General features: G+C 33.4%; 2 protein-coding genes across 2 annotated transcripts; both read right to left on the reverse strand.

The window, feature by feature from the left end:
• Nucleotides 1-1,100: 1,100 nt before the first annotated feature.
• Nucleotides 1,101-3,051, reverse strand: LOC17887967 (putative protein TPRXL). The gene is made up of 4 exons (XM_006294694.2): nt 2,923-3,051; nt 2,390-2,532; nt 2,059-2,156; nt 1,101-1,783 (listed from the first exon to the last, which is right to left on the reverse strand). The coding sequence occupies exons 1-4, from the start codon at nt 2,975-2,977 to the stop codon at nt 1,228-1,230; spliced, it is 852 nt and encodes a 283-aa protein (XP_006294756.1). The 5' UTR covers nt 2,978-3,051; the 3' UTR covers nt 1,101-1,227.
• Nucleotides 3,052-8,624: 5,573 nt separating this feature from the next.
• Nucleotides 8,625-9,573, reverse strand: LOC17889884 (putative F-box protein At3g20030). The gene has a single exon (XM_006295982.2). It carries the CDS (start codon nt 9,537-9,539, stop codon nt 8,625-8,627), a length of 915 nt encoding a protein of 304 aa, XP_006296044.1. The 5' UTR covers nt 9,540-9,573.
• Between the last annotated feature and the right edge of the window lie 3,731 nt (nt 9,574-13,304).

Below are 13,304 nucleotides of genomic sequence, written 5' to 3' on the forward strand. Positions count from 1 at the left end.
CCACTTTTCAAACCTTATAAAAAAATCTACTAAAAATGTTAAAATTTATCCAAAAACGAGTGTAAACTTATAAATATACACACAAATTTCCATTATATAGGTATAAAATTTTATATCTTTCATAAATATTGTAAAAATAAATTATAAAAACCTTTTAAAAACATTATAACCCTTTGAAAACCCTTTATAAAACCTTATAAACCTTGTAAATTGATTTAAAACTTTTTAAATTATTATAAATTATTTGGATCGAATCTTCCAGTAATAGTTATTATCTATAAGTACCTGTGAAACCTTTTGATCTCCATGTCTCATCGCTCGTAGACCGGAAAACGCATATACAAGCACAAGAATCGAAGATAATTTGCTGATGTGTCAAACCCTAATTTGACAGATATTAGCCGGAATCTCGTCGGAGATGAAATCTCGGCTAACTGGGAGAAAACAAAAGTTTTCTTATTTTTACTTGTAATTTATTTAATTATTATTATTTTTTTAAAAGATATGTATTCATATAAATAAGGATGAGTAAGGGTAAAATTGGAGTTTTTTTGTTATGAGAACGCGGGTATGTAAATAACAAAAACAAAATTTAGGTATTAAGTTACACACTTTTATTTATTTGCGTATTTTTTTCCAACCAATAAACATTAGGTATTAAACGTCCAAATTAAACTTATATGTGGTATTTTTTGGGAATTTTCCTTATGTTAAAGTGTTTAATAAAGTTCTCTTTGTTAAAAAATGTTTAAAACAATCAAATATAAATAAAATCCCATGTTTGGTTTTTAGTGAAATTACAGAAAATTTAAGTGACAAATGAGAACTCATTTTTTCTTTCTAATTCATCCAAAATCATCAAAATCACCTAGAAACTTTTAAACCTCAAATCGGTAGAATATCTTTTAACTTAGGGAACTGGATGATTGTATTTGTATATAATGATTTACAATGATATTTCATTTCTTTCTAACCAATTTTGGAAAGATATATTATGTCATTTTAGTTGGGTTTTTAAATCAAAAATGAATATGTAAAAAGTGAGAATTTGTATCATTCACAAATTGGACCATTTTTGATATGTTTACCGATCGGAGTCATCATTTAAATAACTAAATATTCGTTGCACGATACGATACATAATAGAAATTCATTAATGTTCATTATTTAGCCTCTATCTTAAGACAAAACACATAAAATTAGTAATGGAAGGCTTCGCCTCTTCGATCACTTTTCACAAAGTCTCATGTCCAATGCTTTACAAGACTTGCTCTTACTAGAGACTTCAGTGTAAGAGATATCTTCCCCTCTATTATAGCCTCTATCTTCTTCCATAGGCTTAGAACACATCCTCTCTTCACCGTCAATATTACTTGGCCCTGAGCTTGAAGTATAACCACATGGTTGTGTTCTCATTTGAACAGACCTGAGTAGAGCGGTTCTCCTCAAGTCACCAGAATGGCAGATATCGCTGGGCGATGATGGAAACCTTCCTTCTGTGTCTGATCCTCTATGGCGAGACTGTGGAGTAGTAGTAGTAGTTGTTGCATTGGAGCTCATGGAGGCAGGACATGTATGTGAATGGTGTGAGATTGTTGTCGATGACAGGTGTGGTGAGTTTGTTGAAGTAAGAGGTCTTTGGTATCGGTATGGTGAAACTGGACTAGTTGGGCGGCTCTCAGGTTGCGATGAGCTAGTGCTTGTTGTTGTTGTTGGGTCCTCACAGAATCTCGCTTCGTCAGAGTCTTCAGACATGGGAGAGTATTGTAATGGCAAATCATCCCTGTGTCATGAAGCTCATCAGATAGTTTAAACTGAAACTTCACAACCATATTCAAAACAAATGCTCCACTCCAGAGACTCTACTGAGCTAAAACACTACTAGACCCTGCTTGAATCTTTTGGTATCAAGTTTCAAACAAAGAATCCAGATAGAGAAACAAAACAATCTTCAACTCACTTCAATACCATTTTGAGTACATGACTACACTCTGATAAACACAAGTACACCGAAAATACCAAAACACAAAATCCGAGGTGAGAGAGATTTTTCCAAACCTGTGATAAAGAAAGCTCTCAGACCGAGCAGGAGACTCTAACATGTTGACAGGAAGTGAGTCCCCGACTGTTAGTCCGTTTAAACTACACGCCATTATCTACAAGATAGCCAAAATCTCAGGACATTTTAAAGACTGTAAATAAAGAAAACTATCAAAAGCTATTCCAACTTGATCTCATAAACTTTAACAGATATCATTTAACCATCCCACAAAACAAGAAAGCGTTCGAGCGGATAAGGAAAACGTAGCTTCAAATGACGATTTCAGAACCCACAAGAATCATCTAACAACTCAATTACAGAACAAGAAACGACCAGAATGAAACAAACCTCGCTAAGATAACGTTTCTGGGAGCGAAGGTTATCAAGATAAACCTCATCTTCCGGTTCTCTGCTTCGTTTCCCGCTCGGCGAGGAAGAGACTGATACCGGCATTGGTGGCTCATTAGCTTCTTGTGTAACTAACCTACCTCCTGAAAGAATCAAACACTTATCTCTACTACTTGCATAACCCAAATAGTTTAGTATGAGAAATCAACTATAATGATCTAACCCCATACTCAAAAACATTTCAAATAAAAACAGAAATTAAACGAAAAAACACACAAACTATATACAAATCAATTGATCCAAAGAGATGGCTAAACACAAATTTATATATATTCGGTTAATAATTCCCAATTAATTGAAAATTTCAAAGGACGAAACTAAAACACACAAAATTTCTATACTTAGAGGAATCTGATCTACTACAGTATAATCAAAACAGCGATTGAAAACGAGTGAAGATGATTAAAATCGAATTCAGAATTTTAAAATTGAGCGATGGGAAAGCAAATTGAAGAAGAAGAAGAAGAAGGGACCTGGGTCTGGAGGAATTGGGACGTGAGTAGATTGAGTTGGAGAAGACGAAGCCATTTCGATCAGAGGGTAACAAAGCAGATTCAGCAACGGATACGGAGGTTGAAGAAAATATATTCACAACTCCTTTGTTTTGATCAAAGGCCAAAAGGGTTATTATTGGTGTATTTGGTACTCATTTTAGTTTTTTTTTTTCCAAATACTATAATATTTTCAAAAATACCATAAAAATTTTATTTTTCTAAAAATACTATAAACATAAAAAGTTGATTTTTGAAGGTGTAAATTTTTTTTTTAATGTTTGGGTTGACTATTTATATTTAAGGTTTAGTTTTTAGGGGTAAAGTTTAATGTTTATAATTTAGAAATCAGTTTTGAATATTAGAAAAATTATTTTTAGTTTTGTGGTATTTTTGTAAAAAATTATTTTAGTAGTACTTTTAGAAAATAAAACTTGTAATGGTATTTTTGGAAAATACCTATTTTCATGGTATTTAAGAGAATTTCCCTTAATAAATTTTGTATTAATGGTTCACACCCAAAAAAAAAAAAAAAAAAACTTTATTTATTAATTTGATGTAAATCGTTTTTATCAATAATAATATTGAAATTTTCAATAATTTTTTCAACGAATTTACTCCATTATCTTTATAAAGTTTTGTAAATAATGTTCTACACTTTTCACTACAATTTCTCTCGTTATTTTCTATGATTTATTCGTTGTTTTCTAATACCTTTTCACGTTTTATCGACTCTCATATAACATATTCAACTATGAATTGATTTTCAATCAAAACATATCATATATATTGTCTCCTCACTATTTTTCTATACACGATTTTATTAAAATAAAATGTAAAGCAAGTCTTCTCGAGCATTTTAGCTTTAGTAGTATACTTACAACAATACTTTAGTTATGATACATCCTCAAATTATAATCATGCACTTTCTCAAAGTCTAGAAACCTCAAATTGTTTCTAGTCCTCTAATGGATAAGGAGAGTTATTTTTCTCTGGTTTTGCAAACTGTGTTGGAAGATGTATTCATAATATTTATTTGTCTCCAAATAGAGTTTCACATATGTCGTCTAAGATGTGTAATTTTGAGAGCCGAAAACTTTAACCCTTCCATGTTTACCATTAGTTATGTAAACACAAATTTTAGAATTGACCATTTCTATTAATAATGCTTGCGTTCTATTCGTGCTATTGAAAATATTTATCATTTATTATTTACAAGAATAATAAGAATTGACTGGTCTTGCTTGTCCAGAGAACGAACATTGTGACAGTCAAGAATTAAAAAAAATAATAATAATAATAACCAAGTAAATCCTGGTATATATGTCATTGTATCTTCCACATATTGCTCTATCACGTCACCTTCTTAATTAATAGTTAGTCTTCTTCTTAGCTGGTGCTTGTTGGTTCTCGTCCTCTTCTTCTCTTACCTTTTTGAATCCTGCAATTATTAGTAAAAGAATCTCATTCTCATTAATTATGTAAAATGTACAATTGGGGGTTTATATACATACTAGTTGTTGACCCGCGCTGCGCACGGGAGGTTTATAATTTATATTATGAATTTGTTTTTTTTTGTTGGCTTTTTTGTTGTTGTCATTTTTGTTATTCTAATTTTATATAATTTTTTTTTTAATTTTGTATTAGTTTAGTACTTAAAATGTTAATTGTCATTTGTTATTTGTTTGAGGTCGAGGGCAAGTTTATGCGGTATTCTCACTTTTCGTTAGTTATGGGATTAGAGAGATGATGTGTCTGGTGTCTAGTTTTGATCTATTCCATGATAGTTGTTCCTGGAGTTGGCTTGTTTTTTGTTTCTTTCTATGCTTAAATCTGCGTACTCTCGCCAATGGTTTCAAAATCGGTGCATAGCTGCAAAGAAGTTGCTCTCTAAACAACGGTTATAGTAGATGTTTTTCCAATCTATCCTTAACCGGTTTGATTGTTGTATCCGATGTTTAACTATCCAGTTCCAAATTCGTGTATCCAACGTTTTCTCGATCTTCCTTAACCAGTTTGATTGTTGTGTAATCGTTGGGTCTCAAGCCCATGCCTTTTTGAAATTATTACTAATTTTTTTTAAAAAAGTTGATGATGTGGCGGATGATGTGGCAGAAGGAGAAGAGAGGAAAGGTAACTTTATATATATAGATGACCAGGCCTAAACCAAAGCCTCTAAACCAGCTAATCTCAACTTATACAGACTCTAATTAAGCTATACAAAAGCAATGTACTATACAAGAGAGCATATACTGTAATAGTCCCCCTCAAGATGGGGCAAATATATTTCTAAGACCCATCTTGCTTACCAATTGATTGAAAGGAGCTGGATGCAGAGCTTTTGTGAAAGGATCTGCAAGTTGCAAATGAGTGTTGACATGAATAAGTTTGAACAAACCTGCAACTAACCTCTCACGAATACTGTGGCAGTCAGATTCAATATGTTTAGTTCTTTCATGAAACACAGAGTTGTTAGCAATGTGGATGGCTGCTGTGTTATCACAAAACAGAAGAGTAGGTTTGCTCAAAGGAATCTGAAGCTCTTTAAAGAACTGAGTCAGCCACATCAATTCATCAGTGGCCAAAGAAAGACTGCGATATTCAGATTCTGCAGAAGATTTGGAGACAACCTTTTGCTTCTTGGACTTCCAGCAAATGAGAGAAGTACCTAAGAACATGCAGTAGCCAGAGGTGGATCTCCTTGTGTCTTTGCAGGAACCATAATCTGCATCAGCAAACACTTGAAGTTGACGCTCAGCTTGAGAAGAATAAAACAAACCTTGTCCAATTGTGCCTTTAATGTAGTGTAAAATGGTGTAGACAGCTTGTAAATGGACATGGCGAGGAGCTTCTGAATATTGGCTGAGCTTGTTGACAGCAAACGTGATATCAGGGCGCGTGATTTGCAGATACATGAGCTTGCCAATGAGACGCCTATATGCTTTGCTATCAACTAAGTCACCACCATTATCTTTGGAAAGCTTAACACTGGGATCCATGGGAACAGGGGATGGTTTGCAGCCTAAGAGACCTGTTTCATCAAGCAAATCCAAAGCATATTTACGTTGGCAAATATGGATACCAGCTTCTGACCTGGCAATCTCCAAACCGAGAAAATACTTCAAGGGGCCAAGATCACGCAATTTAAAACTGGATTTGAGCTGAGTCTTCAAAAGCTCCACGGCTGCATCATTGTTACTGGCGATGATTATATCGTCAACATAAACCAGAACACATAAGAAAAGAGCATTAGTGATTTTCATGAAACAAGTATGGTCACAATGAGACTGCACAAAACCCAGATCTGTAAGAGTGGTCTTAAACTTCAAGAACCACTGTCGAGAAGCCTGTTTGAGACCATACAAAGACTTCTGCAATCTGCAAACTGCATTGGGTGGAAGAGAGTCCCCCTGTTGTGATGAATACCCTGGAGGAAGCTTCATATATATTTCTTCATCTAAATCACCATTTAGAAAAGCATTAGAGATGTCTAATTGGTGAAGAGTGAAGCCATATATAGCAGAAACAGCAAGAAGAAGCTTCACTGAGGTGAGTTTGCAGACTGGAGAGAAGGTATCATTAAAATCAACTCCCTCTGTTTGAGTGTACCCCTTTGCAACCAATCTAGCCTTGTACCTCTCAATACTACCATCAGCATTATATTTGATTTTGTAAATCCACTTGCAACCAATGGGTGTTTTATTTGGAGGTAAAGTACAAATTTCCCATGTGTGAGTATTCTCCAATGCAGCAATTTCATCATCCATAGCTCCACACCACACAAGAACTTCTTTTGCTTCAGTGTAGGTTGAGGGTTCTTTATTTTTGTCTATGGAAGTCAAGAATGAAAGATAAAGCACTGACACTTTATCATAAGAAAGGAATTGAGCAATTTCATGTATGGTTGAAGATCCTACTGAATGACAGTAGTAATCTTGAAGATAAGCAGGTTTCTTTGTTCTCCTATGCGATGTTTGAACAGAAGGTTCAGGAACATCTATGTTAGGACTAGCAGAAGGCATAGTCTCTAAGGAAGATGAAGATGGAGAAGCATCCTCAACAGAATATTGGTGAAGCATAGGAGAGTTGCTATTAAGATCAGGGAAAGAGTTTTTAGCTTCCTGAGTTAGATCTATTTTAGCAAAAGGAAAGAGCTGCTCATGAAAAATTACATGTCTAGAGATGAAAACATCATTAGTAACCAGATCAAGTACAGACATGTCCAATTCTACCACAGAAAGTACAGACAGGTTTATCCTTCTTTTGATAACCACCAGAAGATGTGCTCTGAGATGTTTGCTGAGAGACTTGAAATGCTGTAGAGTCTAAAGTAGCAGTCTGAGGAAGACAAGCAGACCTCTGAGAATCATCCTGATCCAGCATATTGTAAACCTCAGATAGAGAAGGCAAGCTTTTCTTCATAAGAATCTGGCTACGAACAGTGTCATAGTTGTTGTTGAGTCCCATGAGAAAGTCTATGACACGGTTTGTTTCTCTTTCAGCAAGTAAATCTTCAACAGATCTTGCAGTCACCTGAAGACTAGACAATTCTTCCCAAAGAGCTTGAGTTTTGGTGTGATACGAAGACAAATCCATACTTCCTTGACGAAGAGAGTGTATCTGCTGGCGAAGCTTGTAGAGACGTGGGAGATTGGATTTGTGATATCGAGTGTAGAGATCTTTCCAAATCTCTGCTGCTGTAGCAAAGTAGAGAATGCTGGAGTAGATCTGTTTCGAGACACTATTCAATAGCCACGACTTCACCATGCTATTACAACGTTTCCAAATCAGAAAGTAAGGATCGGATTCATCAGGTCGAACAAGAGAACCATCCACAAATCCTAGTTTGTTCTTAGCTTCGATACTAGTGGTTATCGCAACAATCCAGGTGCCATAATTGGTTCCATCTAAGAGATCAGGGACAAGAACGAGACCTGGATGATCGGAGCTGTGAAGGTGAAAAGGACTGTGGATATTGTCTGGAGAGTTCGAGATTTCAAAATGAGGAGTAAATGACTTGAATCGAGCATTAGAAACCGGATACGCAGAGCCAAGAGCATTACGCGACGGTGAAGAGCTACGAGTCTTGTCATGAGAGATCGGAGAATCGTTTTCCGGTAGATCTGGTGTAGAGGATCGATACTTCGAGTTCGTCTTTCGTTTTCCCATGGAGAACAGATGAGCTGAAATCGAACGATGAGAGGCGAAATCAAGCTGAATCTGAGGAGGAATCGAAAGAAGAGAAGAAGCGAAGACTACAGCAAAGAATCGAGATCGGAATCGAAGAACTCCGGTAACGTAACAAACTTTTCCGGCGGAAGATCAGAAAAATTTGTTAGAGAGAACGAGAGTGTAAACGCTCTGATACCATATTAGTAAAAGAATCTCATTCTCATTAATTATGTAAAATGTACAATTGGGGGTTTATATACATACTAGTTGTTGACCCGCGCTGCGCACGGGAGGTTTATAATTTATATTATGAATTTGTTTTTTTTTGTTGGCTTTTTTGTTGTTGTCATTTTTGTTATTCTAATTTTATATAATTTTTTTTTTAATTTTGTATTAGTTTAGTACTTAAAATGTTAATTGTCATTTGTTATTTGTTTGAGGTCGAGGGCAAGTTTATGCGGTATTCTCACTTTTCGTTAGTTATGGGATTAGAGAGATGATGTGTCTGGTGTCTAGTTTTGAAACTGAAAACCAGAACCATAGTGTGGTTTCATATCAACTTTTAAGAAAGGGATCCACGACACCGCATTGGGCTCAATCGTACTTGTAACCCAAATCTCCACCTCTGATCTATCCACGCTCTGATATAACGCCTCGAGCTTCTCGTCTCTAAGAGAAGATAGAGCTCCAGCATCAAAGCGAAAGTGGTGGAACGGCAAAGGAAGAAACGGTCCGAAGCTCTCCCTCGTAAAATCAAAACAAAGTAAATGATCTGCCGGCTCTGGTATCTCTCCATCCTCTCCAAAAAGGATTTTTTCCTTGGCAATAAAATAAGTATTTCCCTTCAAAGACGCACCGCGTTGATAAGAATCTATATCCCAGTTGGGAGCGATATCAAGAACCCTCCATGAACCAGAACTAAAATCATAGATTTCGTACCCAAAAACATGGCTCTGGTCTATTTCATGATCATCCAAGAACCTCAAGATTTTGTGTTTACGGTTATTGTCGTATCCGAAACCATACCTGTCTAGTATGTGGTAATTGTTTAGAGGTTGGATCCACCTGGTTTGACCCAAATAAGGGTTCCATACGACGAGCCTTGTGTTGTCTTCTTTGGTCACACATAAAAATAAGCCATCGCATTGAAAGACGTTAGATATCTCCACTTGATTAAGAAAACCACCCAATTCCTTTATAGATGGATCCACAAATTCGTTCAGATCGAATCTAACTGAACAAAGCTTATACTTTTTCATCATGAACCCTAGAAACTGATGCCTTGCCTCTGCTTTACACAACAACTTACGTTTCGATAAAGTGTTCCATTGTTTACATGTCGATCTCACCGCTCCCACACAAGCTATGGGAACCCTCGAGAGTATCTTCTCTACCAAATTTTTTGAAAGATCAGAGATCGTTGTCATTGTTCCCAAGACAAAGAAATCTGGAATTGTTTTTTTTTTTTTTCTGGAAAACAAATCAGAATTTTCTAACTTGCCCGATCAGAGAGAGAGAGAGGCGTATATGTTTAGCGATGTATGTATGTATGTGTTAAATAAAAGATGTTCTTATAAAAGATTTTTTAAAAAAACTCTTTTCCTTTTCCGAATTGGGGTTGCTAAAATTCTGGTTATAAATATTATTTAACAAAACATATAAAACCATTTCAACAAAAACATTTTTGTCTTTTTCTTGGTTAATTTTTTTCTTTTTGTTTAAGGAACTTAGTTTTGTTTTTAAGATAGAGATATGCAATTAATTTTTGTTAAGGGAAACAAAAAAAGTTAAAACCGCCGTCTCATACATTGTCGGAGTTTGGTAATCTAATTAGTTTTAAGCCTCGATTGGTAACCATGATTTAGGAAAAAAATGAGAAGGAATGTGACATTCCTCTTCATTCCTCAATTTTTTTACCATTTACAAGGAATCATTTTTCCACATCATTCCTCTACATTCCTCACAAAATGAGGAACAATAGAACAAAAATGTTCCTCCCCAAAATTGATGAGGAACAAATGGAACAAAAAAAAGAACAAATATTAAAATTCGTTTTTTATTTTAAAATAAAAAAAAAATTATTTATTAATAATATTTTAATCTCATAATATAATATTTTCATATTTTTATCATTTATTGACATTAAAAAATATTTTTGATATGAATTTCATGTTAAAAAATCTTACTATACATTATTTAAAATTTGTATGGATAGTAAAACATATTTAAGAGATGTTTATATCATAAATAACAAATAAAAAATTACTATAATCTATAATAGGTTAATATAAATTATTAATTTTTAACATTAAATATTTAAATTCATTCAAAAATATATTTTAAAATTAGTGTCAAATTCATTATATATAAATTATATCTAGTATTATTATTAAAAGTTGATTTATTTAATCAAATATATTATAAAAGATAGTGTTATTGTTTGGTTACCATTTATTATTTTGTTCTTCTCTGCATGTTTTCTTTTCATTCCTCAAAAGTTGTTTATTCCGTTCCGTATTGTTCTTTTTGTTCTTTTTCCTTTTGTTCCTCTAATGGTTACCAGTAGAAGCCTTAGTTTATGGTTTGTGATAATATTAGCGTTAATATTAGTACATCATTCCACATAACATGAGGTTCTGCAACCGAGGAAACCCACCGCCCGAGCAAACCATTCTCTTCCCACAGAAAGATTGACTTAAAATAAACTGACATCATATAAGTGAAGCAGCTTTGCTAGAATTGGCATCGGATCTTCCACCAAACGATACTCACACAGAGACATGGTTCTAAGGAGAGAAGGGAAACATGGTCAATTTTGAAAATATTTATCATTTAAATGGTCAATGCCAATTTATAGAAGAGAAAAATATGATTCCACCAAATTTTTTACAATTACAATATTTATCATATTTTGCTTTCAATTTTAATTTTTTGCAGATTAGTTTATCAAATATTTTTGCCAAATTTTAAATTATATTCACAAGGAATTCATAAATAGATTATCCAAATTTATGAAATTGTTATATATCACTTATGTTATCTTTCAACCAATATACAATTTCACTAAACTATATTAAAAGATTGCATTTTCTTATACACAGTTGAGGTAATGTCCGTGATCGATAAATTTAACGGTTTTAGGGAAAATACAATATTTGCGTACTTATATTAAAACCAGACCTAATTACTATTGTACACGCTAATTAAAATATACAAGACTATTATGTTTATCCTATACTATTGAATACCAAATATTAATACAAACCCAATTATATTATTAGTTTAAAAAACATCATCCGTGCGAAAGCACGGGCATCCTCTAATTAGTTATGTAAACACAAATTTTAAAATTGACCATTTATATTAATAATGCTTGCGATTAGAAAGAACACAAATGCACAAAAAAAAGAAGTAAACCAATGTATATAATAAACACTAGGTAATGTCCCGCGCATATGCGCGGGTTATTGTATATTTATTTAATTATTTTAATTTATTTATTACTTATAAAAATAGATTAAATAAATTTTAATGTTTATGACATTTTTACATTTTATTTATTTAAATCATACAATAGAACCATACACCCATATCTTTTGAATTTATTCGTTGATTAATTGTTCAATTTTGATAGTAATTTTCTTTAGTGCTTTTAAATATTTTTTGATAAAATAGGAATGATATTGGGAGAATTTAAAAAATACACTTTTAAAAATACCATTTTTTAAATTTACCCCTTTTTCAAACTTTATCAAAACAACCACTAAAAATGTTAAAATTTATCCATTTATGTGTGTAAACTTATAAATATACACACAAATTACCTTTATTTGTGTATAAAATTTTATTTATTTCAATGTCTTACAAATTGGTTTGAATATAACCAAAAACTATTTTGTTAAAATAATTACATACTTTGAAAATAAAATAAATATACATGAATTTGTGAGAAAAAAAAACATATAAAGTAAAACAATGAAGATGGTCTATTTAGCTTGATTTTCTTATGGTGCGATGGTCAGAAATCAATATTTTTGAATCCCATCGATAAAGTAATTTCCTTATAGCCATAAAATATTATTATACATATGTATTATATATTTAATAGTATAAAAAATAATGAAAAAATGAAGAAGTACATAAAATAAAGAAGAAATATTATTGAAAACAAAAGTTTTAACCAAATATATTGAAAGAACCCATCCCATTTTTTTTCTTTTAAACATGCAAACCGGATTAACCCAATTAATTCGAACCAGCTAAACCGGCCATAATAATTTAAATCAATTAAACCAAGCAATCTCATTAAAGTAAACCAACAATATTATCCAGCGGAAGACTTAACCAAAAATCCAATAATACGATTCCATTAAACCAACAAGTTCAACCAAACATTATTCCAAAACATGATCCTCCTAACATGTTTCTAAATTCCATTCTAACACCCTAACAAATCCAACAATAATCTAAAACACCAATGAGTGCCTAGATCATCCTCCTCTCCTCGCCATGATTCCACGGATCACACTTTGCTTTTACCTGCATCAAAGAAAGAGATGCATAAGTATTTCATAAATACTTAGTGAGGGCGATCCTCCCATCTACGAGCTATACACACAAGCAATGAGATAACACCCACATATATAACAAAAACAAACCATCCAGCAAGCTAAACATCCAATAACACATCCAGTTCACCTACAAATCATCACACAACAAGTCACTCAATCCCAATCGCTTAGATAAGCTCATGGTCACGCACTCACCTTAACAAGGTGATTTGAGTTACAAAAACAACCAGGAAATACTCTCTTCGTGACTGCAACAGCCAAACAACGCCCTACAACAAACCACACAAACACAAATCTCTAAGAACCAAAAGGACAGAAACATCAAAAAAACTACAGCCGCAGAAACGAAGCCCTAAAACATAAACTAACCGTTAACTTCTTAATCCCTACGGTGAAAAGCAAGATACAGACGTCACGAAGCCCCCTACAAAATTTGGTGCCGATCGGAGAAACGATGAATCCACGATCGCACTTACAAACTCCGCTGATCCCAGTTCGCAACAGAGAAAACGCGTCTCACCAAACTGCATATAACTCACTGAGTATTAATCCAAATTCACTTCTGTAAAAAGGAGAATCAACGTACACGCCTTAAGAACAAACCTACCAAAATTCATTACC

The sequence above is a fragment of the Capsella rubella genome, unplaced genomic scaffold (genome assembly GCF_000375325.1).
Source record: "Capsella rubella cultivar Monte Gargano unplaced genomic scaffold, Caprub1_0 scaffold_4, whole genome shotgun sequence".
Lineage (NCBI taxonomy): Eukaryota > Viridiplantae > Streptophyta > Magnoliopsida > Brassicales > Brassicaceae > Capsella > Capsella rubella.